This window comes from Talpa occidentalis, unplaced genomic scaffold (assembly GCF_014898055.3).
Source record: "Talpa occidentalis isolate TD23 unplaced genomic scaffold, MPIMG_talOcc4v2.1 talOcc4.3, whole genome shotgun sequence".
NCBI classification, from domain to species: Eukaryota; Metazoa; Chordata; class Mammalia; order Eulipotyphla; family Talpidae; genus Talpa; species Talpa occidentalis.
In genome coordinates, this window is record NW_023603184.1 from 88,070,443 (window position 1) to 88,096,714 (window position 26,272).

Below are 26,272 nucleotides of genomic sequence, written 5' to 3' on the forward strand. Positions count from 1 at the left end.
GAGCTACCCACATGGTGCAGCAGACCTCTCCTGTCCTGCCCGCTGTCCCCCTCAGCAGTATATTTCAGTCAGTCTACCTGTTCTGTTCCCCACTCTGTCTCTGGTGTATCTTCTCATCCCCCCACCCCTCTGGTCTGTACCCCAGTTCTTGTATGCATAAATAAATAAATATTTTTAAAATATGAATAGAGAGGGAGGTATGCGTCTGTTCCTCAAGGTCCACCTGCCTATAAGGAGATGATATACGCCAAGCAAATAGGTTGAGAATCTGGGAGGACAGCCTCCGCTGAGTCCTCTACTCTGAGATGCAGCTTTTATGTATTTTTTTTTTACAGAGGTATTTTCATTCTTCACAATTTTGTATAAAATCTTTTCTACTAGCATCTGCACTGACACCATGGTGTTCCTTTCTTCTTTCATAGCAGATGATATACATAGAAATGATAATGTGTGAGATAGAAACCCATGGGATTCTTGCTAATTTATCATTATCCACAAATCCTTGTATTCCCTTCTGATGTTTCTTCCTCTGCAAACCAGAGCCTTCATGCATGCTTTGGATCTTACACCTGTAAATGTTCTAAGAGTCTTAACTCAAATGAATATTTTCTTTTTCTGCTGTGTCTCCACCTTATCTCCTGATTCCTTCCCATTGGAATTAAACTGTCAAGTATCTTTCCCTTTAAAAACACATATGCATCTGCACATAAATCTCCCTTTTATTCCAAGTTCACTGTCAGCTCCACAGTAACTTTTATCTCTACTTACAAGAATTAATTATATTGTCTTGAATTCACATTCTCCATTCACATCTTAACATACTGAGGTTTTGCTTTTTCTGCTTGCTTATAATAATTCTTCCTAAGGTCACTAAACTTAATCCTGGGACTATATTTAACATATACTTCTTTAATCTCCTGGCATTATTTTGTACTATTGATCACACCTCTTTCTACTTCAAAATATTCTTTCTGTTGGAGTCTGTAACACTTCACTCTCTCTTTTTTTTTTCCCTTGATAATTCTTGCCTGATCTCATTTGTAGTCTTATCTTTCTTTCAATTTTGTGACTTATTTTTATTCACACTTACACTGTCATTGAACAACTTTACTATTTTCCATGGCTTTATTTAACATTAGTTTGGTCATTCACTCATCTTAACTTGTCTTAAAATTTAATTCAACCTCCTGGAAACTCCACCTCTATGGACAACAGGAGCATCACAATCAACAAAGTCTAACAGTAAATTTACAATGAACTTAAGTAAACTATTTTAAAATGCATAGGTATATATGAAATACAATGAATGTAAAGAAACAAAACATAAATTGTAGAATCAGTGGCATAGAAACCTTAGTGGCATAGAAATCTTAGTCTTGTGCAGGTCTTCAGTTTTCTCTAAAACTGCTGGACTATCAGCTCCATCATGTAGGGTGTCCTAAAGATCTCGCATAGGATTGTGAACATTCATGGGTACTGAAAAATTATTTGCCAAATAAATTGATCAAATAATATTTGAATGACATTAGATACTTTTTCTAAGTGATTTTAAATCATTTTGCTCATCATTATATTGATGACAGTAGTAATAATGACTTACATGACTGTTAAGTTACTATATACCAGTTCCTCTGATTCTCATTACATGAGCATAATCTTTACCATGGCCCTGTAAGTAGGTTAGTTCTTACTGCCATTTTGTGAACATGGAACAATTAAGGTCAACTGGGCAACTTAACCTCTCCTATATAGCTAAATAAAATAGTGGTGGAGTGTTGAATCACTGTCTAATATCTACTAGGCTTGCTAGAATTTTAGTAAAAAGATCATTACTTTTTATATTTCTGACTCTTTAAAACAAAGGTTTTTTGGTCTCATCTTTTTGCTAGTAGTTAGCCTCTTCAATGTCTCAGTATGGGAACATGATCATAAGCACACTTTTTCTGAGATGTGTCATCAATTATGATTTTGGTTTGGCTTGGAGTGAAGAAAGAACTTAGAATATGCATTCAAGATTTAGGTGAGAGAAAGTAGCTTCTGTGAAATGTTAAGTGGAGATTATGAAGAAATATCAGGGTGGTCAAGAGATGTAGGTTTTTTTTTTCCATAGAAGAGGAAGAATATATTGGAGACTTTGGAAAAACAATTGACACATGGAAAAGCTATTAACAAAGATATAGCGAAGAGCCAATTGCAAATTGAAATGAAAATTCCAGGTTTGATGGTATTTGTAATTGAAAAAAATAAAGAATATGAAGAGGAAATGAGATGAATAAAAAAGGAATATAAGAAATATGATGAAGAGAAAAATCATTTAACTATGATCAAAGAGAAATACCACTTAATAGAATGATAGTAGTGGGAATAACTAGGAATTAAAAATGGCATAAAGTCCTATGCATCAGTCAATCCATTTCATTGATTCATATTGCTTCCTTTGTACATATCTTTGCCATATATATGTATATTTTATTTTTCTCTTTGCTATATATATATATATATATATAGAGAGAGAGAGAGAGAGAGAGAGAGAGTTTTATACAGATTATGTTTTTTTGTGGTAGAGGAATCATTAACATTTTCTTTCTCAGTTTGAACACTGTTTCATTCCACAGAAATTAATAGATAAGAGAATTTGGAAGGGAGCACTCCTACACATTAGTTCTGATGTCAGTCAGTGGCTAAAATCTATTTACTATGCTTATCAAACTCAAAAGCAAGTATTTTAACCATTCAGCACATAAATAGCAGAGCCTTACTTGGGACTAAATGAATGTTACTGATCTTGAAACTTTATTTTTTTGCTGTTTGAACTATAAAACAGAAAATCTTTGCAGAAAATTTTTGAGCTTTTTGCTTTTAGAATTTGAACTTTGACTCAAAAATTATAAGAAGAGCTGACTCTTCATAATACTTTGTTTTTAACTACTGTGATGTAAGTTATAAAGCTCTCATTTCTAGAGAGGAAATCTTACAGTTGATATAAATTTGAGTAGGATGATAATTGCTTGTTTCCAACCCCTCACTATCTCCCAACCTACCATCATAGTCCCAATAAGCTAATTTCTGGTAAAATAATGCTGAGAAAAGTTGTTTCCAGGAATTGATTTAACTGATAATGACTGACACAAAGTGATAAATGAACATACTTCTTTTTTTGACCCAGAAACAAAATATTTAATTATTGCAATAATATTATATTTAAGGTCATCTATTTAGAATAGACTTTTATTCTTTTTAATTTATTTTTTTAAAGATTTATTTATGCATACAAGAGCTGAGGGGTACAGGCCAGAGGTGCAGGAGGTTGAGAGGATTTGCCAGAGACAGAGTGGGGAAGAGAACAGGCAGATCGACTGAGGTACACCTGAGGGGAGCAGTGGGCGAGTCAGGAGAGGTCTCCTGTGCCATGTGGGTAGCTCCCTGGCCAGAGATCGAACTCATGCTGCAGTGGCTGCGGATAGCTTCATAGGTTGTGTCTTAATCCCTTGTGCCACCAGGGAGGCCCTTCTTAGATTTTTTAAAGAATGAACTACATATGATAAGGGTGAATTGGTGGTGGGAATTCTGTGTGGACTATACCTGAGAAAGGAAAGAAAACATTGTACAAAAATGAACAATGATGTAAAATATATATAAATAAATTATATATATATAAAGAATGAACTACATAAGATAAGGATGCCCATTTTGATAAAAAAATTCACATTCAAATGTTAGTCATATTTTAAAATATTTTTGTTGCGGTAACATTGGTTTTTAACATTGTGTATGATTTAGAGGAATAAAAGCATACCCCTTAGGTGTTATTACCACACCATAACCAATACCAAGGTACTGTAAGAGGAGAAGGCAGAGGGGACAGAGAAAATTGTGGAGGTGGCACAGTGGACTATGATGGAGGATTTTAGAAATGTGGAATTTCAATAGAATTTGACATATAGAGCAAACTGTCTTTCCCAAATCTCATAAATTCTGTAGTATTGGAAACTAGCAAAAGAGAAATTTGGAAACAGAAAATTTCAGTCAGACTTTATTTTAATGGGAGTTTCCGCCCGCTTATACTTTTTCATTTAATCTGTTTTGTGTGTAAATTTATAGACAGTCCATTGGTCTGTTACTCTATATTTCTTGTAGTTCATCATAATTGTGTGTATTCCCATGTGTTTGATAATGGAGCTATAACATTTTATGTGTAAGAGTTTTGATATAATATGAGGGTTTTAAAAAGTAGATGCACAGTAGAGAAATTACTGTTTCAATGTGTATGATTATTTTTAAGAAAGTAGGTCAAGAATCACACTTATTTTTAGTAAAACACATTCCTTTCAAAAAAAGTTTTACCAATTTACATTTCCACCTGCAAATTTGAAGGACTGATTTCATTCCGCTTGTGCTAAAATACAATTTTGCCAAAACAATAATTAATTTTAATTTACAATTCTTTCATTAGCACAATCCCTAGTTAAATTAATTACTACTTTTCCAGGAATATAGGAAAAATGTTGACTTGCTTACCAGTTGCCTATTTATGTGCTTGCACATATAATAGTAATCTATGCTCAACTTTCGTTTTGAAAAAAAAAAAAAAAAGCACCATGTCTTTCCCTTTTTCATGTGTTTTTGGAAAATTTCCTTACTGTGCAATATTGCTGTGTTTTCTATTATTAGATTATATAGTCTATTTTATTTTAAAGATTTATTTATACAAATAAGAACTGGAGTACAAGCCAGAGGTTTTGGGGGGTGGGGCGCGGTGAGAGGATTCACCAGAGACAGAGTGGGGAGCAGAACAGGCAGATCTACTGAAATATACTGCTGAGGGGAGCAGCAGGCAAGACAGGAGAGGTCCATTGCGCCATGTAGGTTAGCTCCTTGGCTACTGGGGATGGAATTCGTGCTGCAGTGGCTGTTGATTGCTTGATAGCACTGTGTCTTTAACCCCTGCACCACCAAGGAGGCCCAGTACTCTACTTTATTAGATTGCTTTATATTGATTAACAAGTTTTGGTCTTTAGTAATTTCATGATATGTTTGCTTTACTAATAATAAATTTTAATTCTTTAGCAATATAATAATTTTACTTTACTGTTTGTTAATTGGTGACTAATTATTCAACATTCTGATTCTTAATTCTTTATTTACTTCTTTTCTCTAATTGCCTATCTTTTAAGGCACTTAAATTATGATTAATAACTTCACTAGGGAGGTTGCACAATAACAAATAACTGAATCTACAAATCAAAGTAACAAGTATATGGTGTAATAGTTTTAAGTGTTTTTGAAATGAAGACTCATAAAGAAAGCTTGCAAAAAGTAATATAATACATGACCATCAAAAATATAATGAAATTAAACTGTATTCATCATCTTAACTAACAACTGTTCATCATTCATTTTAGATATTAATGTATGCTTAGCATTCAGCTTACAACATCATTTTGTTTTAATGATAATCTATTGCTTATAAAATCTCATTCACGTTTATTTTAGGCTTTGACTTTCACAGCATCTTCCTAGACTAGATTTCCCTAAGTATGACTGAAAGCCATCTTTTTTTCATTTTATTTATATGAATTATTTTTTTAAGATTTATTTATTTATTTATACAAGAACTGGGGTACAGGCCAGATGCGCTGGGGGGTGAGAGGATTCACCAAAGACAGAGCGGGGAACAGAACAGGCAGACTGACGAAATGCACTGCTGAATGGAGCAGCGGGTGAGACAGGAGAGGTCTGCAGTGCCATGTGGGACCCTCGCAGGCCGGCTGGGATCTAACCGGCGCTGCAGAGGCTGCGGACAGCTTCACAGTGCTGCACTCAACCGCTTGCACCACCAGGGGGAGGTCCTTATATGAATTATTATACTTGTTGCTGCAATCTCTCAACATATATACTTACATGTAGTATCTATTTATTAAAAAGAATTTCATGTCTTGGAATCACTCCAAATATTTTATGTGCCTACTTTCTTAACCCTATTCTATTGTTTTGAAAGCTAGTTAGTAGAACCTAAATCAGAAGAGAGAGGTTGTCTTTTGATCTGTTTTATTATTAGTGCCTAGCACAGGTTGGAATCTGTAAAGACAGTCAGTTGTATCTGTAGGAAACATGAAAGGGATGCTTTAAATAATTATGTTAATAGTTTCAATTTGACAGTTACATATGCTTATATTAAAAATCAAATGTATGAAAGATATAGATTAATTCCACTTTTCAAAGATTATTCAGTTTAGCCAATGTATTATTTCAGAAAATCTCTATGCATATTAAAATTTGTACAAATATACAAACCCACTTGCTGATTTTTCCATGTATGATGATCTCATTTCTGTGAAGATTCTTGAACTTGATTTTACTCTACCTAAAACGTAATAAGTTAGTTTGTTACTGTTTCATGAACATTGACAGAATATACTCCTGTGTCAGAGCACAGGACATTTTTACTCATGACATCATAAGTAACTGAATATCCACTTATTTGCATCAGTCTTAACTCCCAGGTCCCATGGAGGTGATGTGCACCACTAGAATGGATGCCTGACTCCATGATAGGTTACATTACAGAAAAATAACAATAACCTTAGGGACCTACTATTTATAAAGAAACTGCTCCTTGTCCCATAAGATCTCACTTCATTCTTCAAGTTGCTCACTGCAAACACAATTGCTGAGAATTGGTCTGGGTAAAGTGTTTTTTGAACCTTGTATCTAGGCATCATCAGCAAGAAGTGAAGTATGAGCAAACTATGGATGGGATAAGGTTTCCCAATAATACCTACTTTTTGTTTCTCTAACATCATAGATTCTGGTGAATTTTCACATGAGTAAACCATTCCAATGAAAATCTTATTTAATTATGCCATTCCATTGAATGCCTTAATACATTAAAATGACAGCAAACTTTCAGTTAGTGCTAGGCACTAATGATAAAGTAGATTAAAAGATACATCCCTTGCATTCTGATTTAGGATGCAAGAGGGGAACAATTAACACATTAATATGACATATCATTAATGCAATGTAACATATTAATATGACACATTAATATGACAGGTGCAAAATCTATTCAGTTTTTTTCATGGAGTATTTAAGGTTATTATGAACAGAATTTCAAGTAAAGGGATTAAGCCAAACTACAGTAGTGACTTCAACTGTTTTTCCCATGGTCCTTACCCCAGTTACTATAAATGAATCCATAGGATATCAATAGATAATAGTTTATACTGCCATCATATGGTCTATTATGCAGTGTAACTGGCACTTGGAAGGGTTGACTGATTTGCTGCTCTTTGGCTGTCATTGTGATAAATAATTAAACACAATCCCCAGTGGGAGATCATCCATGGACCATTTTGCCCCACATACAGTTTCAAAGATTATATCAGCTCATATTTGTTGTTAAACTTGATTTGGATCATTATTACATTGATTAGGTTAAGCCTGTGCCTTGTCACTGAAGATATATATTACGGATGGCCATACACAGCATAACCCAGAGCTACTTAGACATCAGTAGAAGTAGAGGAGGGGTCTTTCTTTGGGAACTGCCTTTGCGGGCATCAGGCAAGCAAAATAGTTGAAGGCTGACCACAACTGTGCATGATTTTTTCTTTTTCATGACTCTTGTATGTCAAGCTCAAATGAAACAGCAGGTCAAGTTGCCAGCCACAGATGCTGCTTCACTCAGGCAAGCCATATCATTATTTTACAGGCTCTAATGATGTATATAGATGTCAGAGAACATTTAATTGGTACTTCCCTTTCCCTCACCTCTTGAGGTATAATCTTTTTTCTTACAGATGCTACTGTCCCTCCCATGGCCATTAAATTTGTGTATTCTATTTTAATAAATAGCGTCTTACCTCTTTTTCAAAATTATCTTACTCTGACCCAGATAGTTCCTATGGATGGGTTAATTATGAGTGGGTAAGGGCATTTTTACAGAACTTACAGATACTTCCTATGTTGACTGTGATGCAGGTAGCAGGGGAATCTAGTTGTGTAGTGAAATTCTGGAATGTGGGGATTCTGGAGTGTATTAAGTGATGGAGTGAGAAACCGAAGATGAAATCTGAAAGACATTCAAGGTCTATATTTGGTTGGATTTTATAGGTGAGCATAAGGATTGAGAATGTTTTAAATGTAATAGAAAACCATTAGTCAACAATGAACATGATAGAGAGGAAATCAAATTAAATTTAAATTTCAACAGATCAGGTTACCTTGTGTGTGAAGTATAAATCATTAGGGAAGTATATTGAATAAAAGAAGCAATGGTATTTAATTGGGTGATCTCATTAATAAAGAATGCATACATATGTCCCCACAAAAAATTTGTGAATGTTTACAGCCACATTGATCTTGATAGCCAAAGTGTGGAACCAACCCAAATATGGATCAGCTGGTAAATGGATAAATAAAATGTGGTATGTATGTACAATGGTGCTATGGCAAGAAAATAAATGAAACACTGGTATATCCTATAACATGGATAAATCTTGGCAGCCAGGAGACTCAGGTGACTGGCATGAAAAGCATTAGTAGAAAATGAGATTAGAAATCTTTTAAGTAGATACTCTCTATTCAGATGAAACTGTGACTATAATTTCTTTACTCAAAGTTAGTTAAATCGTGAAATCATATGATAGTTGCATAAACATTTTATTTTTATCTTAAAAAAAGAGGTAGAATTTACATAGAGTGAAACACACAGATCTTAAGCATACAGTTAAATGAGCTTTGCAATTAAAAAGTCCTGTGTAATACATACCTCATAAGAAAATACATCTATTAAATATTTGTGATTAAATACAAAATATATCAGTAATGCTCACAATATTAATATTAGATATATTTTGATTAAATATATTTGTGATTTAATTTAAATATATTTGTGAATATTAAATATAATTGTGAAACATATCTTGTCCCCCAACCTCCTTACTACACACATAGTCAATAAACATATACTATTTCTGGAAGGAAAGTAGAGGAGACCCCTTATTCTTTTTTCAGTGTGGCATAGTTTTTACAGTGGACCCTTTGATTTAGGCTGTTGCTATATTCCCTAATTCACTTTAATTTTTTTTTCTTTAGTCATACTGAGATCAGTCTTTTTTTTTTTTTTAAGATTTATTTATTTTTATACAAGAACCGGGGTATAGGCCAGATGTGTGGGAGAGTGAAAGGATTCACCAGAGACAGAGCGGAGAACAGAATAGGCAGACCGACCGAAATACGCTGCCTAGGGGAGCAGCGGGCGAGACAGGAGAGGTCTGGTTCGCCATGTGGGAATCTCCCTGGCCAGCCAGGAACTGAACCCGCTCAGCTGCAGAGGCTGTGGACAGCTTCATGGTGCTGCGCTGAATCAGCTGCGCCACCGGGGAGGTCCTGAGATCAGTCTTCTTGCCAGTCAGAACTGTTGCTAGCTCAGGGTATTTTTTTGAGAGCTTACTCATCAGATTTATCAATCCATAACTAAACTGTGAAATTGTCCAGTTATCAGCTTGCAGAAACTTATGCATGGTTATTTAAAACACAGTGTGTTGTGTGCCTGAAACTTCTGGGAGCACTACCAGCAGTCTTACACTAGCTTCCAGGATCCTTTGGCAGCCTCAAATATAAACGCATAAAATAGATTGAATAAATTTACACCTATTATGCAGTTTTTCTGCAAATGAAAATATATTACTACAGATTAAAAATAATGTCTACTAGCAACTAAACCAGACTCTCTGGATTAGTGACAGCCTCTTAATTAAAAACAAAGCCAGGACAAAAGCAGCTCTCTTATTATTTTAAAAACATAGTTACCAAACTCTTAAGCTTTACATAGATTTTATTTTTCATATTTAAAGTTCATTTTTGATAAAGATAGGAAAATGTGTATATTCTAAGCAAACATTCTGTAATATTTCATAGAATATCAGATTTAAACAATTTTTTTAGTGGGCAAAAGGAAATGAAAGGCATTCTGACAGGCAAGATGGTACTTGGTAGTTTTCTAACTCATGCGGGGGGTGAGAGAATTCATCAGAGACAGAGTGGAGAACAGAACAGACAGACTGGCAGAAATACACTGCTGAGGGGAGAGGCAAGGCAGGAGAGGTCTACTTCTCCATGTGGGTTTCTCTGGCTGGCTGGGGATTGCCTGGTGCTGCAGAGGCTGCAGATTGCTTCAGAGTGCGGTGCTTAACCCCTTGTGCCACTAGTGAGGTCCTGTCAAAGGATTTTGAAGCCATTAAAAAGGGGTCGTTTTTTTGGAGAGAAGAGCCTGTAGTTATTGCAAAGTTGGTCATGCTCCACATTGGCTTGGCAAGCCAGGGATAGTGCAAAACATGGTTGGCTTGAGGAACTGAGTAGTGTTTGCAAATAAATAGGAGCTTACTGGAATGAAAACATAATACAGATGCCGATTTTCTTAAATAAACCTGGGCCACCAACTGTGCTTATGCTGGTTAGTGTTACTGTGTATATTGTGCCATCCTTTTGCTCAGTCTGTCATAAAATGAAGACTATTGGAACACGATATAGGAGACTACAGCTGAACACACAAGATCTTTGTCAATGTTAACCTTCAGGCTGTTTTCAAGGTAGAGGTGCTTTCAAGAGATAGAGAATCAAAAAGTTGAGTATTTAAGGAAAGATGATTTCATAAATAGACAAAAAATTAAACAGCAACTATGCTGTATCACAGAAAATAGTAAAGTTAGAACTTCTCTCAGTGCTAATGTCTTGGTATATAGATCTAGCAGGCTATGAAATTAGAGTAATTTGAATAATGCTTAAAGTGGCAATAAGAAGTGATTTTCACTTTCTATTATAGCAAAAGTTTAAATTAAATTCTCAATAACCTCAGCATTAGGCTCTTATTAGGAAATGACTTATCTTAGACATTTTAATATTGCATATTAAGTGATTTAGCTTTCCTATTATAATATGTTCTTCATGTTTTTTTTTTTTTAATATGCCAATTCTTTATCTTGCTTAAGCATCACAATGTTTTTAAGATGGATTGGGCAGAAATATGTAATATGTAAAGAAAATGAAACACCAAAAAGGGCAAAATTCCTACCCAAAGTGATCTTTTCACTGTTTGACAGAGCCAGGGATGGTACTGTTTATGTCTTTTATATATTTTTATTGCAAATACTTTAAGTAACATATAGATATAATATTTTATATAAATGCACATATATCTTTATTATAGGATCTTTTAGTTTAGGTTTTCCTTCTAAATCAGAGGATAGCCATTTGGTGACCATCAGTGTTCTAAATAATTTTCTTTGGGATTTTTTCTACAGTAAGCGAAGCAGCCTACATCTTTTGGGACCAAAGCAAGTTGGAAAATTTGATAAACTTGGTTAATTTGCTAGACTATTAGGGTAATTTTTTCATATACCACATTCAGTAAAGCATGTACAAAGTAACAGTCTCTCTACATATGAATTCTTCCTTTGTTAGCAGCCTTAGAAACCAAGTTTTAATGTTTATTTCTATTTTTTACAAAAAATGAAGTCAGGATAAAATAATGTAGATGTTTGACATACCATTTTTAAGAAAAATAAGTGACATAAACTTCAAATATCAAGTCCTTAGATTTATGCATTTTGTATCTTTGTTTTTTTAAAAAATAGCTGGATAAAGATAAATTTTATGTAGATATTGAAGGTAGCTGCTATATATTTTTAATTATCAAGATGTAAATTTTATGTTTGTTATTAGTGTGGATAAGTTGTAATGGACAAAAAGCATTTGTGTTGCTTATGTTGCAAAGTAAGCTGCCATTAATTTAAAAAGCTCTGCCTCAGCAAATTGTATTTTGATTTTTTTTATTTTGAGACAGATGTTTATGAAATATCCCAATTGTCTTTGTATTTAATAGTTGTTCCCCAAATATCTGTCAGGATTATGTTGCTTATTCACATCAATAACTTTATACTTCAGTTGATATTATCTTAACTGTAACATGAGATTAGTTTTTGTTTGATATATTTACTGTATATAGAAATGAATTAGCCAGATAATCATTACTCTACATAGTGTAAATTAAGAAAAAATATAGATGTATTAATTCTACACTTACCCAAATATCTCTCAATAATTGTACATGTTTATTTGTTATGCCTTTACATTGATATATTGTTTTGCCTCTGCTATATTTTTTTGAGTGTATACTATCTAAAATAAGTAATTGTTGTGGATACTTCTTATGTAGGCCACATGGCATTTTTTAAGTTTAAGTATCTGCTAATTTTTTTGTATAATTGCCCTTTTTGAGAGTTTATTTTTTGTTTCATAGCTTAATAGTAGGATTCTGCAATATTCCTTGTAAGCCTCATTATGCTTAATGCTCATAGTAAATCTTTAGGATTAGCATTGTCATTCTCATTTTATAGATGAGAAAACTGAGGTCTATAAAGGGTTGCACAGATAGGAAGTGAATAGACCCAGGCCCATCTATGTATAAAGTCAGCTCTTAGTTGCTTTCATATATTACATCCCATGGTGACTTACATTTCAGCAGTATTGGCTCCTAAAAAGTGCTGAGTAAGGTTAAATTCAGAGTTGCACTATCTGACAACCTGTTTCTCATCGGACTGTAAGGAAAAGACAATACAACTTGAAGGAATCAAATAGTTCTCAAGACCCAGCATAGTTGTGGCAGTTCTGGGGTTAACTGTTGGAATTTCAGCCACCTGACTTGCTTTAACATTCATTCATTTGGATTTTCAATTCTGAGTTTGAAGCCAATATATACATGTTTCATGTTGTATTTCCTTTATGCAAGGTAACCATACAAAATGAAGTTTTCTTTTTTCTTTTCCTTTTTTTTTTTTTTTTTTAAACACAGTGGGATGTATCCTGTTTTTATCCTGGAGTTCACCCTGTGGCTTGGATTAATCACAGTAGCACCTGTCTTTGATCTCTGTTAACTAGAAATCAAGGAAAGACATGAGGAGATTTGTTTACTGCAAGGTGGTTCTAGCCACTTCACTGATGTGGGTTCTTGTTGATGTCTTCTTACTACTGTACTTCAGTGAATGCAACAAATGTGATGATAAGAAGGAAAGATCCCTGCTACCTGCACTCAGGGGTAAGTGCTTATGAAACAAACGTTACTCTTCTAGAGAGGAGAATGGTGATGACTTTTGACAAAACATGATACTTTGGAATAGGAGCTTGTTAAGCCTATTTAGTTAGAAGAACATTTTGGCAGAAGCATTAATGTACTTTTAACAATGGGCTTAGACATACATTAACTACATAAATGATTGTGGGCTCGGTCACTTCCCAACTACTTAGTATTTAGTCTACTTTTTTTTGGCTTCAGATGTCTTATTGGAAGAAATGAAACAAATTAGCTAACTTCTCAGGTACCATCCAATTCTGATAATTCCAGCATTCTGTAACTGGCTGATAAGAACAAGGCAGTGAACATTCAAATTGGACAGAATTTTAAGTTTTGTCTTCCAAAAGCAAAAACCCTTAGAGACCAAGCACAAAACATAAGAGGGAAAAACAAAATGCAACTGTGCAAAGACTTCAAGAAGCAATAAAGAACAAACACAATTTTTTGAACAAAACACGTGTTGGTGGCCAGATTTAGCCTATGGGCCACCAGACTGTTGCCCTATGTTAAATGTAAATAATAATTTCAAGTGTATTATAAAGTCACTTTAATTCAATATTTCCATCTCTATGGACTGTCTATTCTATTCAATTAATAGAGAAGAGTGAATTCTAAAGAAATAAAACTAATTGTATTAATGGTGATTTAGTAAGTAAAATCATTAAGATTCAATTTCTACAGTTATGCCAAATAATTTTCTTTAAGCTTGTTATTGATTTCTGGATCCATAAATATATTTTTGACATATTCTTAGTAAATGAGTACTCCTAAAGTACTTAACGGTGCTTGAAATTAGTTTTAGTCTCATGGAATTAAACATTTTTTTCTTGACATCTAGTTTACATGAATTCTATGCTTAGCAAAAGTATTCTTTATAAGTATGAAAAAAAAAAAACTTTGAGTCCCAGCTGAAATGTTTATGCCTTTTGGAAGAATGATTCTAAATTACTAGTTAATATTTGTGTTTATTAAATAAATGTAATTTGCTTTTAATGTCCCAGAAAATTTTGAAGTTGTTAATTAGAATTTCATTGATACTTTATGGTTGTGTGAAGTTTAGGGAAATACAGAAGAGCATTTGCATAGGTTAACTTTTTGTTAAATGAGTATTTCAGACATCTTGAGTTTGTTTTAAGCTTGTGATATTGCTCTTGCTCCATTGGAGAAATTCTGGTTATCTTCCTCTTTTCAGAATGAGTCAAACTCTTTCACTGTGGTTTTTGACTACTATAAAGTACTTTGGAAAGAGAAAGGACTTTGGAAGTGACTGAGCCTGGAGCCATTTAGATATTTAATATATGGGGGTCTTTTCTATGCTTTTACGCTAGAATTACTTAAAGAGAAAAAGTTTTAGAGTCCATCAGTTTTTGATAAGTGATCATGAGAATTGATATGCTGATCTTTGGTTAAAATCCCAGAATAAGTCTGTGTTCATTGTCTACTTCTTTGTTAGAATCTTTTGAGCTGCTGTATGGTTGAAAGTGGAAATGTGTTTTGATAGAACACATTATTTTGGAGTCATCACTATATCATTTGTTGAATAGAGACATCTAGGTTGTTTGTAAAAGTTACCTGATTAAGCAAAACTCTGAACACCTTTTATGCATTGCCAAAAAATTATGGTTTTGTTCACTGAGGTCATTAATGCTTGACTTTAATCACAAAATGCAAAATTTAATGCAAGGCAAAACGATAGTGACTTACACTTAAATTGTAAAATTAAACTATATTCTCTTTATTTTTAAGTATTTATAGAACTTTAATTTTTGTCTTTGAATAAGTGGAAATGAGTGTAGGATTTTAATTTTGCTTTCTGTTGGTTCTTATTACTTCAGAATATGACTTTATTTAGAAATTTGTGCCATGTATTTATTTTTTTTAAACAACCTGGTTTATTGTTTCACAGTGTAGGATTTATGCCTTTGGGTGTGATCACCATAGTTTTCCCACCACCAAAGCACCCATAGGTCTCCACCATATTCCATTGTGCCTTCCTCTCCCCCCATTTTTTACTCTTATTCTCTCTCCCTGCCCTTGCTTCCTGGATATCTGAGATCTATGGTCTGCTTTCCAGGATTGTTCTTACAGTTTCTTTGTCTGATCCTTTGCTTAGTTTCTCTAGATTCTATATATATATGTGAAACCATCCAGTATTTATTTTTCTCCTTCTGTGTGCCAATTGTTTAAAATAACATTTTATTTTCAGATAAATGATTCTATGCAAAGTGTACTTGACTCAATTTTCTTTCATGTTCTAAATATGTTAAAACCAAACTTTTTGACATAAAAATGACTTCTGTACCAATGTCTCCATTATTAAAACAATGAGTTAGGGCTAAGTAGTTTCGAAGATGCTTTCTAGTTCTAAATTTTGAACTATTTTTAAGGTATTGACTCATGACAGAACTTTATCAGTATCTGCTAAATGCTGTGAAGATGCATGAAAAATTTGGATGTGGTTCTACCAGGATTTGCTGTCCTGGCTGACTTAGGTCTAGAACAGGGGACAGTTCCTGGCTTTGTCCTTGAAGAAGGAAGTGACTAAAAAGTTATTTGAGTGACTACTATGTGCTAAGACTTGGAGATAAAAGGAGGTGATGTGCCTACTATTATGGGCTCATAGTCAACAATTAAGTAAACATTTCTGCCTTGTATGTAATTTAAAACTTAAAACAAAGCATAATGGGTATAATGTGTGTTAGTATGAGGAAGGTGGATGCTTTGAGTAGAGTAAATTGTATTTAGGGTTTTAGGTAAAGCTTTCCAGAGTCTGGTATTTAAGCTGAACTTTAAAATATAAAAGTAAGAAATGACAGCTAAGGAAGAAAATACTATTTTTTTAAAGGAATGTTAAAGATTATAGAATACCTAGGATACTTCTGAAGGGACAATAATATAGCTGTCCTATAAAATAAGAGTAATCAAGACTGTAGTATTGGCAGTAAATAAACACAAAGGATAGGCAAATTGTCCATAGGGACAGAATAGAGACTCTAGAGATACATACACACACATTTGGAACATCAGTGTACGACAGAGGAAGCAGATCAATGCGTGCAGGTCAGTGGGGGAATGAAGGGTTGTTTAATAAATGGAGCTGAAAATGAAATGGTATTCCATGTGGAAAACTTGAAATTGAATGCCTAACTCATGTCATAAACCACAATAAATTTTGGAATTATTAATGTCAATAACAAAGCTGAAACTTACGGTTGAAAAAAATTTAGCCTCCTCTTCTCCATCTCCCTCCCTTCCTGGATATCTCAGACCTGTGGTCTGCTTTCAAGGGTTTGTCTTACAGTGTTACAGTGTCTTTGATCCTTTGATGTTTATAAAACCATGAATTAAGGAAAAATTCTAAAACACTACCCAAAAACTTTGATTATAAAATAAAATCCAGATAAATTTGCTATAATATTAAAATTGTGAAGTTGGTTCATTCAAATATACCTTACAGGGCCTCAAATATACCTTACAGGCCCTGGTGGTGCAAGGGGTTAACTGCCATCATTATGAAGCTATCCACAGCTACTGCAGCACGAGTTCAATCCCCAGCCAGGAAGCTGACCCACATGGCACAGCAGACCTCTCCTGTCTTGCCTGCCACTCCCCCTCAGCAGTGTATTTCAGTTAATCTGCCTATTCTGTTCTCTGCTGTGTCTCTGGTGAATCCTCTCAATACCCCCCCAACCCCTGCACCTCTGGCCTATACCCCAGTTCATGTATGCATAAATAATAGATCTTTAAAAAAATATACCTTCAGAAAGTAAAAAGAAAAGTTACAAACTAGAAGATATTCAAAGAACATGTACCTAACAGATTACTATCAAGTATACATAAGTAGGTCCTAATAAAAGAAGCCCAAATAACCCAATAGGAAAAAGAATGACAGACATAAATAAATACTTTTAGCAAATGAAACATATAGTAAATAACTTAGGAAAAATATATAATAACAGGGAAGTACAGACCACAGCAAAAATAACATTTTATCCCATCATATTGCTAAAAATTTAAAAAGCTAATAATACTAATTGTTAGACATGATGCTTCTCTACGTTTTTGTAATAACATATCAGGTAATAGTTTGGCATTATCTCTGAATTTTGAAAATCCATATGACTTTGCACTAATAGTCATATTCTCAAGAAAGTTTCTTTCACACACATAAATATTTCATAGCACTACTATTCATAAAAGTAAAGGTAAAAATGACACAGGGCAATGAAAGAAAATGGTAATAAATAAATAGTGGTATGTCAGTATAAGGTAATATTACATAGTAGTCAAAATTGACTTGTGCCAACATGAATGAATCTTTACAATACACAACATAAAAACACGTTAAGTTTAAAAGTTATGTCATTCAGGTCCTTCCTGGTGGCACAGGGAGTTAAGTCTTAGCACTATGTAGCCATAGGCAGCCACTGTAGCACAAGTTTGATCCCCAGCCAGGGAGCTAATCCACATAGCGCAGAAGACCTTTCCTGTCTTGCCCCCTGCTCCCCTTAGCAGTGTATTTCAGTATATTTGCCTGTTCTGCTACCCACTCTGTCTCTGGTGAATTCTCTCAATCCCCACACCTCTGGCCTATACCCCAGCTCTTGTGTGCCAAAATATAAAAAAATAAATCTATTTAAAAAAAGTTTATGCGCTTCAAAGATGATTTTACAGCATGATACAGTTTGAAAAGCTAAAGTCAAGTAAACTTAAAAATATGTATTTTAGGAAAAAATAGAGATGCAAAAATACTTCATATTAAGCCAGTGAGAACAATTATGATATCAGATTTAGGATGTTGATTGTCATGTGTACAATGAGGTGGGGGCAAGGGATAATGATGAACATTTTGCCTGCATGTGGTATGTTACAAGGGTTCTAGATTTGTTTTCTTTGTAATTGTGCTATTTTTCTTGAGGTAATGTTGGCTTATATGACTCTGTATTATTTAGGGGTATTGGTTCATAGATGTTTGTTACTATACCACACCTACGACAGAAACACCCATAATCCTCTACCATAGTCCATTGGGCCCCTTACCCACTTTGACGTATACTTGGTTTATTACATGGAAAAACGTATACTTGGTTTATTAGGTAGGAGTCACTGAATGAGTTTAAACATGCGAGGCTACTGAATGGAGTTAAAAGACACAGCAACCATGATAATCTTTGTGTTATGGAAAGGTCACTATGGATCCTATGTGGAGAATGCATTGGAGAACAGTCTATCTCTTGTGGAGGATTGGTGGCAAATGATGAGAGCATTCCATGTGTTCTGTATATGATGATATGCCTGCTTAGAGTGGAGTTATGGCAGTGAGGTATGAGAGAAGTGTGTACAGAGAAGAAGTATTGGAGATTTGGCGGTACGAGAGATGGATGTTCATCTGATTTTGTAGATATAGATCACAGTGTCAAGAACAAGTCTCGGATTTCTTACAGAACATCATTTGACCCAGTTTTCTGAGAAATGGGGGAATATGGGATGAGATTATTTGAGGTTGGACATTGAGTTATTTTGGACATATTGAAAGTGAGACATGTGTTAGGCAAATGAATGGAATTGCTCAATGGGAAGTTGCCTACATAAAACTAATAATATCTCTGAATATCAGAGATTAAACTCTGAATATCATACTTTAAAACTATCACTCTAATGAACTTTTTTTCTAATATGAATCACATTCTTCTCTTTATTAAACAGAGTATATGAAATATAATTGAATCTTATTACTGAGTTAGCATTATCATTTTCCATATTAATTATTGAATGATGCTGTATGAAAAATTATTTCAGGGCCTTTATGAATGAACCTTTTTGTTTTCCTTTTTATTTTACAAGGATTACTTTTTGGTAACAGAAGTACTTATTAATGGAGTACGTTAATTGCTTTTGCCACTCTGGGGCCACCTACAGCTAAAATGCAGGATATTCCCAACTCCTAACTTGTTTGAAACACTGAGTGGTGTCACTCACAAGTTGGAAGAGTTAGAATAGAAACTTGCGAAAATAGGTATTTCAAAAGCCTATGCTGATAGCTGTACCTATAAACACTTTGGGGAAATTTGAGCTTGTGTGGCAGGTTTGCACAAGCACTATGCCAGTAAGGTCCTGCCACTTGCTCTCCCACCAAAGGTATGTCTTCAGACAAATAATTAATCTCTCTGGGTCTTAGTTGCAATTTCTAAAATGAAACAATTGTTGGGGCCTCCCTGGTGGCACATGGGATTAAGACATAGCACTATGAAGCTGTCCACAGCTACTGTAGCACAAGTTCAATCCGTGGCCAGGGATGTGACCCACGTGGCGCAGCAGATCACTTCTGCCTCACCCACTGCCCATCTCAGCAGTGTATTTCAGAAGATATTCCTGTTCACCCCATTCTTTCTCTGGTGAATCCTCTCACCCACTGCATTTCTGCTCTGCACCCCAGCTCTTTAGGTGCATAAATAAATAAATCTTTAAAAAAATGAAACAAATGAGTCAAGATTTAAAAAATCATGCTAGCCTTCAAATTAACCACTGTATATTCCTTTTTTTCCCAATGAAATTATAGACTGTTAACTGTTTTAGTGTCTAGATTTTGATCATTACATAGATAATGTGTGGTTTGCGATAAATGATGATATTGAGGTGACAAGATGGAAAGAGATCTACTTAGAACCACAGAGGGCTTTCTCACCCTCACAGAGGATGGAAGGGATAGACAGTTATGATATTTAAGAAGAGAAACAACCTACTTTTCTTTTTCATTAATTATTTTTTTTTTTATTTTCTTACATCGTTGTTGATTTTTGTACAGCATTTGATTTCTCCCCTCAGATGTAGTTCCTGTAGTTCTCCCATTACCATAGCACCCGTGAAACATCTGAAACACCACAATAGTCCCTTATGTTCTTCCTTCCCCTGTTCTGACTCTGTCATCCATACATGCCAGTTTGCACTGGAGTTCAAGTACCATGCTTTCATTCAGATTGGATATTTAGTACATATTTTGAAAACTACATTTGAGTATTTTATCTTCCTTCTCAGAGCTACTCTGTGCCCTATCAGATCTCCCTGACTTCTAGAATGTATAAACCCCAACAGAAAAATATTTCTTAAGGATTCTTCTGGTTTCAGATTATTAATAAAACAGTATCACCTTATCTGACATTTTAAGATTTTACAAAATTAGTATTATCTACTTGTGTCCATCAAGATCTCCTCACTACTGCTTTGAATTGGAGGCAATTAAGCAAATGAGTGGAATTGTTGACCATTTGATACCTCTCTGTTTCCTTTTTCCTGCCTGGAAAACTAACTGGTTCCTTCTCATAAATCGGGAGACAGAGATAATTATGCTTTATTAGATTTTGGACAATGGGCTACTGTATTAGCCTGTTCTTTTTTTTTTTTTTCTTTTTAAATGCTCTTGGTATAATATTAACACCAAGTATTCATTTACTAGACAGTAAATGTTTGTTGATTTTTTTTTGATTAATCATCAGTGCTTCAGAGGATAATTCCTGTGTATAGGTATGAGAGGAAACTTAAAACTGGTGAATTAAGTTGTTATACCTAACCCTGAATTTTTCTTGTTTTTTAAAAATGGGGGCAGGTGGAAGAGTGTGATTGATAAAAATGCATTGTTAGTATTACAAGTGCCCTGAATAAATTTTCTGGGATGATAATATTTATAGTGATAAAAAAATGGAGCATATAGACACAATAAAATTGGATAAGCACATACACTTATTGCCCAGATAATTTTCAACTAAGTTTATAAAGTGTTAAGAAAATTAATAGACCTTGTTAATTTTGACTTTTCATATTTTTATCTACAAATCACCCTGATCCCTCTGCCAGATCACACAGATATTTCAGTATCAGGAATAAAAAATAATTGTAATAATGAACAATTCTTAGGTTTACTGGGCCGGGTGCTTTATATACATGATTTTGGTTAATTCTTAAAGAAGCATGGAAAGTAGATACTATTGTCATACTCTTTTACATATGAGAAACTGAGACCTAAAAAAAACTGAGACCTGAAAAGGTCATTTAAATTATGATTTCTTATTTAGTATTAGCTGAGACAATTCATTGAACAAATATTGGAGTGCTTGCTTTGTGTTAGAGCTGGAATAAATACAAAGATAAGGAGGATGTTGTGTTCAAGTTTAGAAAGGTGAGAGGAATTCAGAATTATGTGAATGAAATGTCAGCATATCAATGTTGTGTTGTTGGGAGGAGAGAATACATGAAATAAAGAGAAAAAATTCAGAAAGACATTATCTGTCTTTTGAGGGCAAGATCTAATTTTCAATTTCATGAAGATTGGAGTTGAGTGAGTAGAGAGTGGGGGAATGCAACTATTTAGCAAAACAGTCTACCAATAAAATGGGATAGTTTCACCCCTTGCGCCACCAGGGAGGCCCCTACCACCAATAAAATGGGAATGTCACTTATGGGCTATGTTGCAGCAGAGACAACTGGAATAGAATTTTTATTAATTTTCTCTACTTTTATTATCAGCACCTAAAACAGTGCTTAACTCATAGTGGGTTCTCAACTAACGACTGTTGAATGAATTAAGAATGAATATATAGTTAGCTTGGTACTTTCCAAGTGTTCTCATAATTATAGTGTCTGGTATAGGTTAATAGTTAAGAAACCTGAAAAAAATCAATTATTATAGTAGAAGATTTTTTATTGTTACCGTTTGCACACAGAGTCCAAACATGTCTCTTGCTCTTAGTGGTCCGTATGTGTGGGTCTGCTAATCCTAAGCGGCCTGTTCAGCCACCATTTTGTTACCCACAGTTCTAAATCCTAAGCAAGGTCAGAATGGCCAATCAGGTACAGAAGTCCACCTCTGCAAGGTGCCTTTCAAATTATTCAAGAGCACAAAGCTGGATCATGCTGGGAAGGCTATGCATCACGAGGTATGACTGGGAATGCCTTGGGTGCAGAGGACTGATGTATAAGAGACTCCAGAAGCTGAATTAGTGGAATGCCTTGTTATAAGGTTGAAACCATGGCTGGGGAACTAGGGCTTGATCTCAGTTACAATACCGAGTCATCAAACAGATGAGAAGTGCCTGGAGAGTAGACTCACAATCCCTGATAATATTGATGTCAGCACATTTTTCTAGTTACTTCCCCCCCCCCTTTGTTTCCTCCTCCTTCCTCTCACAACTGATGCTGTGTAATTCTTCTCTCAATGAAAAGGCCAGGATCTTGCTCTTCAGAAGCAACCTGCATTATGTATCCTGCTCCATGACTCCCGTTTCTTTATCAGTGTGGTGTTGCCCGACATAACACATATGATTTGAATTACAGCCCTAATTGGCAAATTTTTAGCCAGAGGATTATCTTTCTCTCTTCAGAATTTGTCTGGTGTTTTTTGACTGTAGTTTGCCTATTCTAAAATGAACATAAAGTTAATGAACACTATAGATTCATATATCTAACTTCATTTGGTCAGCAAAATGGTTTTGAGATGAATCAGTCTTTCAGCTATTCTGATGATTACTGAGTATCATTGGTTTTCTTGCTGAGAAAAAATTCTGTTGTATGCATGTATATTATAATTTGTTTATCCTTTCACCTGTTAGTGGACAATTGGGTTGTTTCCATGACTGTTATGAATAAAATCTGTTATATTCATACACAACTTATTATGTAGATATATGTTTTTATAACCTTTGGGTAAATATCAAAGAGTGGTAGTGCTGAGTCATATACTAACTATATTTTAACTTTGTAAGATGCTGCCAGTCTGTTTTTTCAAGTTGTTAGACTATTTGTTATTCCTATCAGCAATGTAGGAGACATCTAGTTTTTCCATATCCTGGCCAACATTTCATAATCGCTTTTTAATTTTAGTTGTTTTATTGAGTTTATAATGATAGATCATTGTAGTTTTAATTTGCATTTTTTAATAACAAGTGATATTGCACATCTTTTCATGTGTTTTTTGCCAGTTATCTTTTGTGAAATGTCTGTCAAATTCTTTTGCCCATTTTTTAATTGGGTTGTTTGCGGATTGATTTTCAATTTTTAAAATGGCATCTTTTGAAGAGAGTAGAGATTTAAAAAAATGATGGTCTAGTATATCACTTTTTTTCCTTTCATTGTTCTCTTGGTGTGCTACCCAAGAAATTGTTGAAGACTTTTTCTAGAATATTCATAGCTGCTGTTTTTTGAACTTTGAGCTTATTTTTGTTTATGGTGCATGGTGAGTCAAAATTATTTCTTATTTCAAAACAAAAATCCAGTTTTTTTTGAGAAATATCTATTCCTTGAAGATAGGAAAGGCATGGATTTTAGAAATACTTTATGTAATATTTCTTAGTGTGCACCTATAGTTTTCTATACCTTATATGAATGATTTGGCTATAATTATTTGAGTTTGCTTTCTAGAATCTATTGTTTATTATATGTAATTGATGTAAAATTGTTATATAACTTGAAAAGTATCCAAATATTGCTAAACAAATTGTCTTCAGACTTTGATTTAAAGGCAAATGTAAAATCTCATATAATTTATTGTTTAAAAACATTAATTTTCTTTGATTATAAATTAGTATTCATTGAATAAAAGTATAAATATAAAGGCAAATTAAAAAAGATCTAGAATTCCATCCCAAATTCACATCATTCTAAATAAAAATTAATATTTTAATTTTGTAAATCAAAATTGTATGAGCATTTTGCTTCATACGAGATAAACTTTCAAAACATAGTTTTAATTCTCATATTGTGTATACCACAATTTCCGTGATTTACCATTTTTCATATAGATTGCAAATAATGTTATGAGCATTTTTAGGAAGTTATCTTTAAAATGTTGCTGAATAGGGTCTCCCTGGTGGCCTCGGGGTTAACGCTCAGTGCTATCACCTCTACAGCCTGAGTTCCATCCCAGTGCCTGAGTTTGATGCCAGGCCAGGGTGCTAGCCCACGTGGTCTTGCCAGCTACTCCCCTTAGTAGTGTCTTGGTGAGTCTGCTTGTTCTGCTCCCCAGTTTGTCTCTGATGAATCCTCTCACTCCTGGGACCTCTGGTCTACACCCCAGTTCTTCTATGCAAAAAATTAAAAAAAAAAGTTGTTGAATATATTTTCAGCTATTTCTTGATTATGAGATTTTCTCAAAGACCTATTTTTTAGAGGATCTTGATAGAGATTTCAAATTATTTCCTGGAAAGCCTGTTAATTTTCACATCTTATCACTAGAATATGAAAATATTTATCTCACCACAATATTTATAATTTAAATTAAAATGTGTGCTGATTAGAGTACTCCCTAATGATAAATTCCTTGAGTTTTTCTCTTAATATTTTTCACAGTGAATGATTTGAGCCATATGTATTTTACTTTGATATAAGAATGATGGTGTATTTACTTTTTTTCATTAATTACATCTAACCTATATTGAACTCTTCTCTTTCATTGCTTATTTGTAATGTTAAAATTAACATGTAGAAAATCTTTGTATTTACTGTATTTTTATATTAACTATTTGATTCTATTGATTTATCTTTTAGATTATATTTCAGAGCTAAATTAATTTAGTTACTTTATATTATCTGATGAAACACTTGAAAGGTTTTAGCTGGTCTGGAGAATGAATGCAGTTTACTTCTAAACTTTTCCTGCTCTATAAATGAGTGGCTTGGTACAGACCTCTCTTCTGTTCCAAACATTATGATCTTATTTCATGATAAGCGAATACAAAGCATTATGTTAGCACTAAATCTCAACATAATTGTGACTGGAATGAGCTTGGGAAAATTTCCCAGGTTATTTATCAAAAAAATATACTTGACGTTGTTACATCTAACAGCCGTTATCTGTTTTGTTTTATTCTTTTTTCCACACATAGTCATATGTATTTTATGATAGGTCTGTCATACTGATTCGGTTGAGTTGGCACAATTAATGGGGATTTGGACATAAATTAGTACAGTGGCAATAATACTGATACTGATAATGGAAGATTTGGATGTTATCATGACTCTGGCCTTAACTAGAGGCCCGATGTACATAAAAATCTTGATTCCTCCATCTATCTTTTGAGGTTTAAATAGATATACTAAAAAGAATGCTTTCAGAATTATAAAAGGCTTTACAAAGAAGACATTATTCCACTAAGCCCCATTTAAACCTGAAGTTAATAGTTATGAAAACAAAACCCTATTCCTTTAATAAATAAGTTTCAATGTATTGTTATTGTTAAAAAAATCACTTAAGTATAATACATGATACATTCTTTGGAAGATTAATTTGACAATTCTTCTTTCAGTAATTGTTCTGTATAGTAATACAGAACACTCTATTTAAATAGTGTTTTTCAATGTAGAAAAATATAAGAAAGGATATAAAATATACATATTAGGCAACCACACAGAGATTATTTTAATTAAAGTTTTGGTCTATTTCTTTATCTAATAGAGATCCTATTTTATTTCATTTTTATATCCTATTTTAATTCTTTGAATTTATAATTTGTATATTTCCTATATTATCAAATATTCTTAAAACAGATTTTCTGGGCTTACATTCTATTGAATGCACCATAACTTGCTTTAACCTTTTTATCTAGCTTTTAAAAGGGTGAGTAAAAATATTAAGAACCTTTGTGTATTAGTTCTTTGTATAATTTTCCTCATTGTTTGCTGTAATGCAGTACATTTCTATTATAGTTTTGTCTACATTTTTAAGCTATGAGTTGTAATTTATTTAGTTATCAACCTATTTTGGGCACATGTAATTCTACTTATTATTTTATCATATAAGATGTGTGAACTGAATTTCTAAAGAGAGATTCCTGGAGGGGACAAATTATTCTTGAGGGGTTTGGCACCCTTGTTTGCATTAGAAGGTTTATATACGTTATTATTGACATGTTTGCCATCATAAAACTACTGTTTCTTTTCTGCTATATGCCAAGCCCTCTGCTGAAATCTCTATATACTATGTCATTTAGTCTTTAGTCATCTCTATGCAGAATTGAAGAATTCTCTTAAATATTTCAATTATCTATCTTAAATACAAATTATTGCAATCAACTTCTTTTCACTCTGACTTGGCCAAAAAAATGATGACTGCTTCTAGCCTCCAATTTAACCAAATCCAGTGACCAGTTC

The 26,272-nt window shown here is 33.8% G+C and overlaps 1 protein-coding gene across 9 annotated transcripts in view; it reads left to right on the top strand.

Moving 5' to 3' along the window:
* Nucleotides 1-26,272, top strand: part of GALNT13 (polypeptide N-acetylgalactosaminyltransferase 13) — a 446,421-nt gene that overhangs the window by 44,218 nt on the left and 375,931 nt on the right. For 8 of the 9 annotated variants that reach the window (XM_054699734.1, XM_054699735.1, XM_054699736.1 and 5 more), the window contains one exon: nt 12,857-13,099. In XM_054699734.1, coding sequence (XP_054555709.1) covers nt 12,958-13,099 — 142 coding nt within the window. In that variant the 5' untranslated portion in view covers nt 12,857-12,957. Of the gene's footprint in view, nt 1-12,856; nt 13,100-26,272 lie in introns of those variants that run through there. The other variant, XM_037523345.2, reaches the window with a different exon arrangement.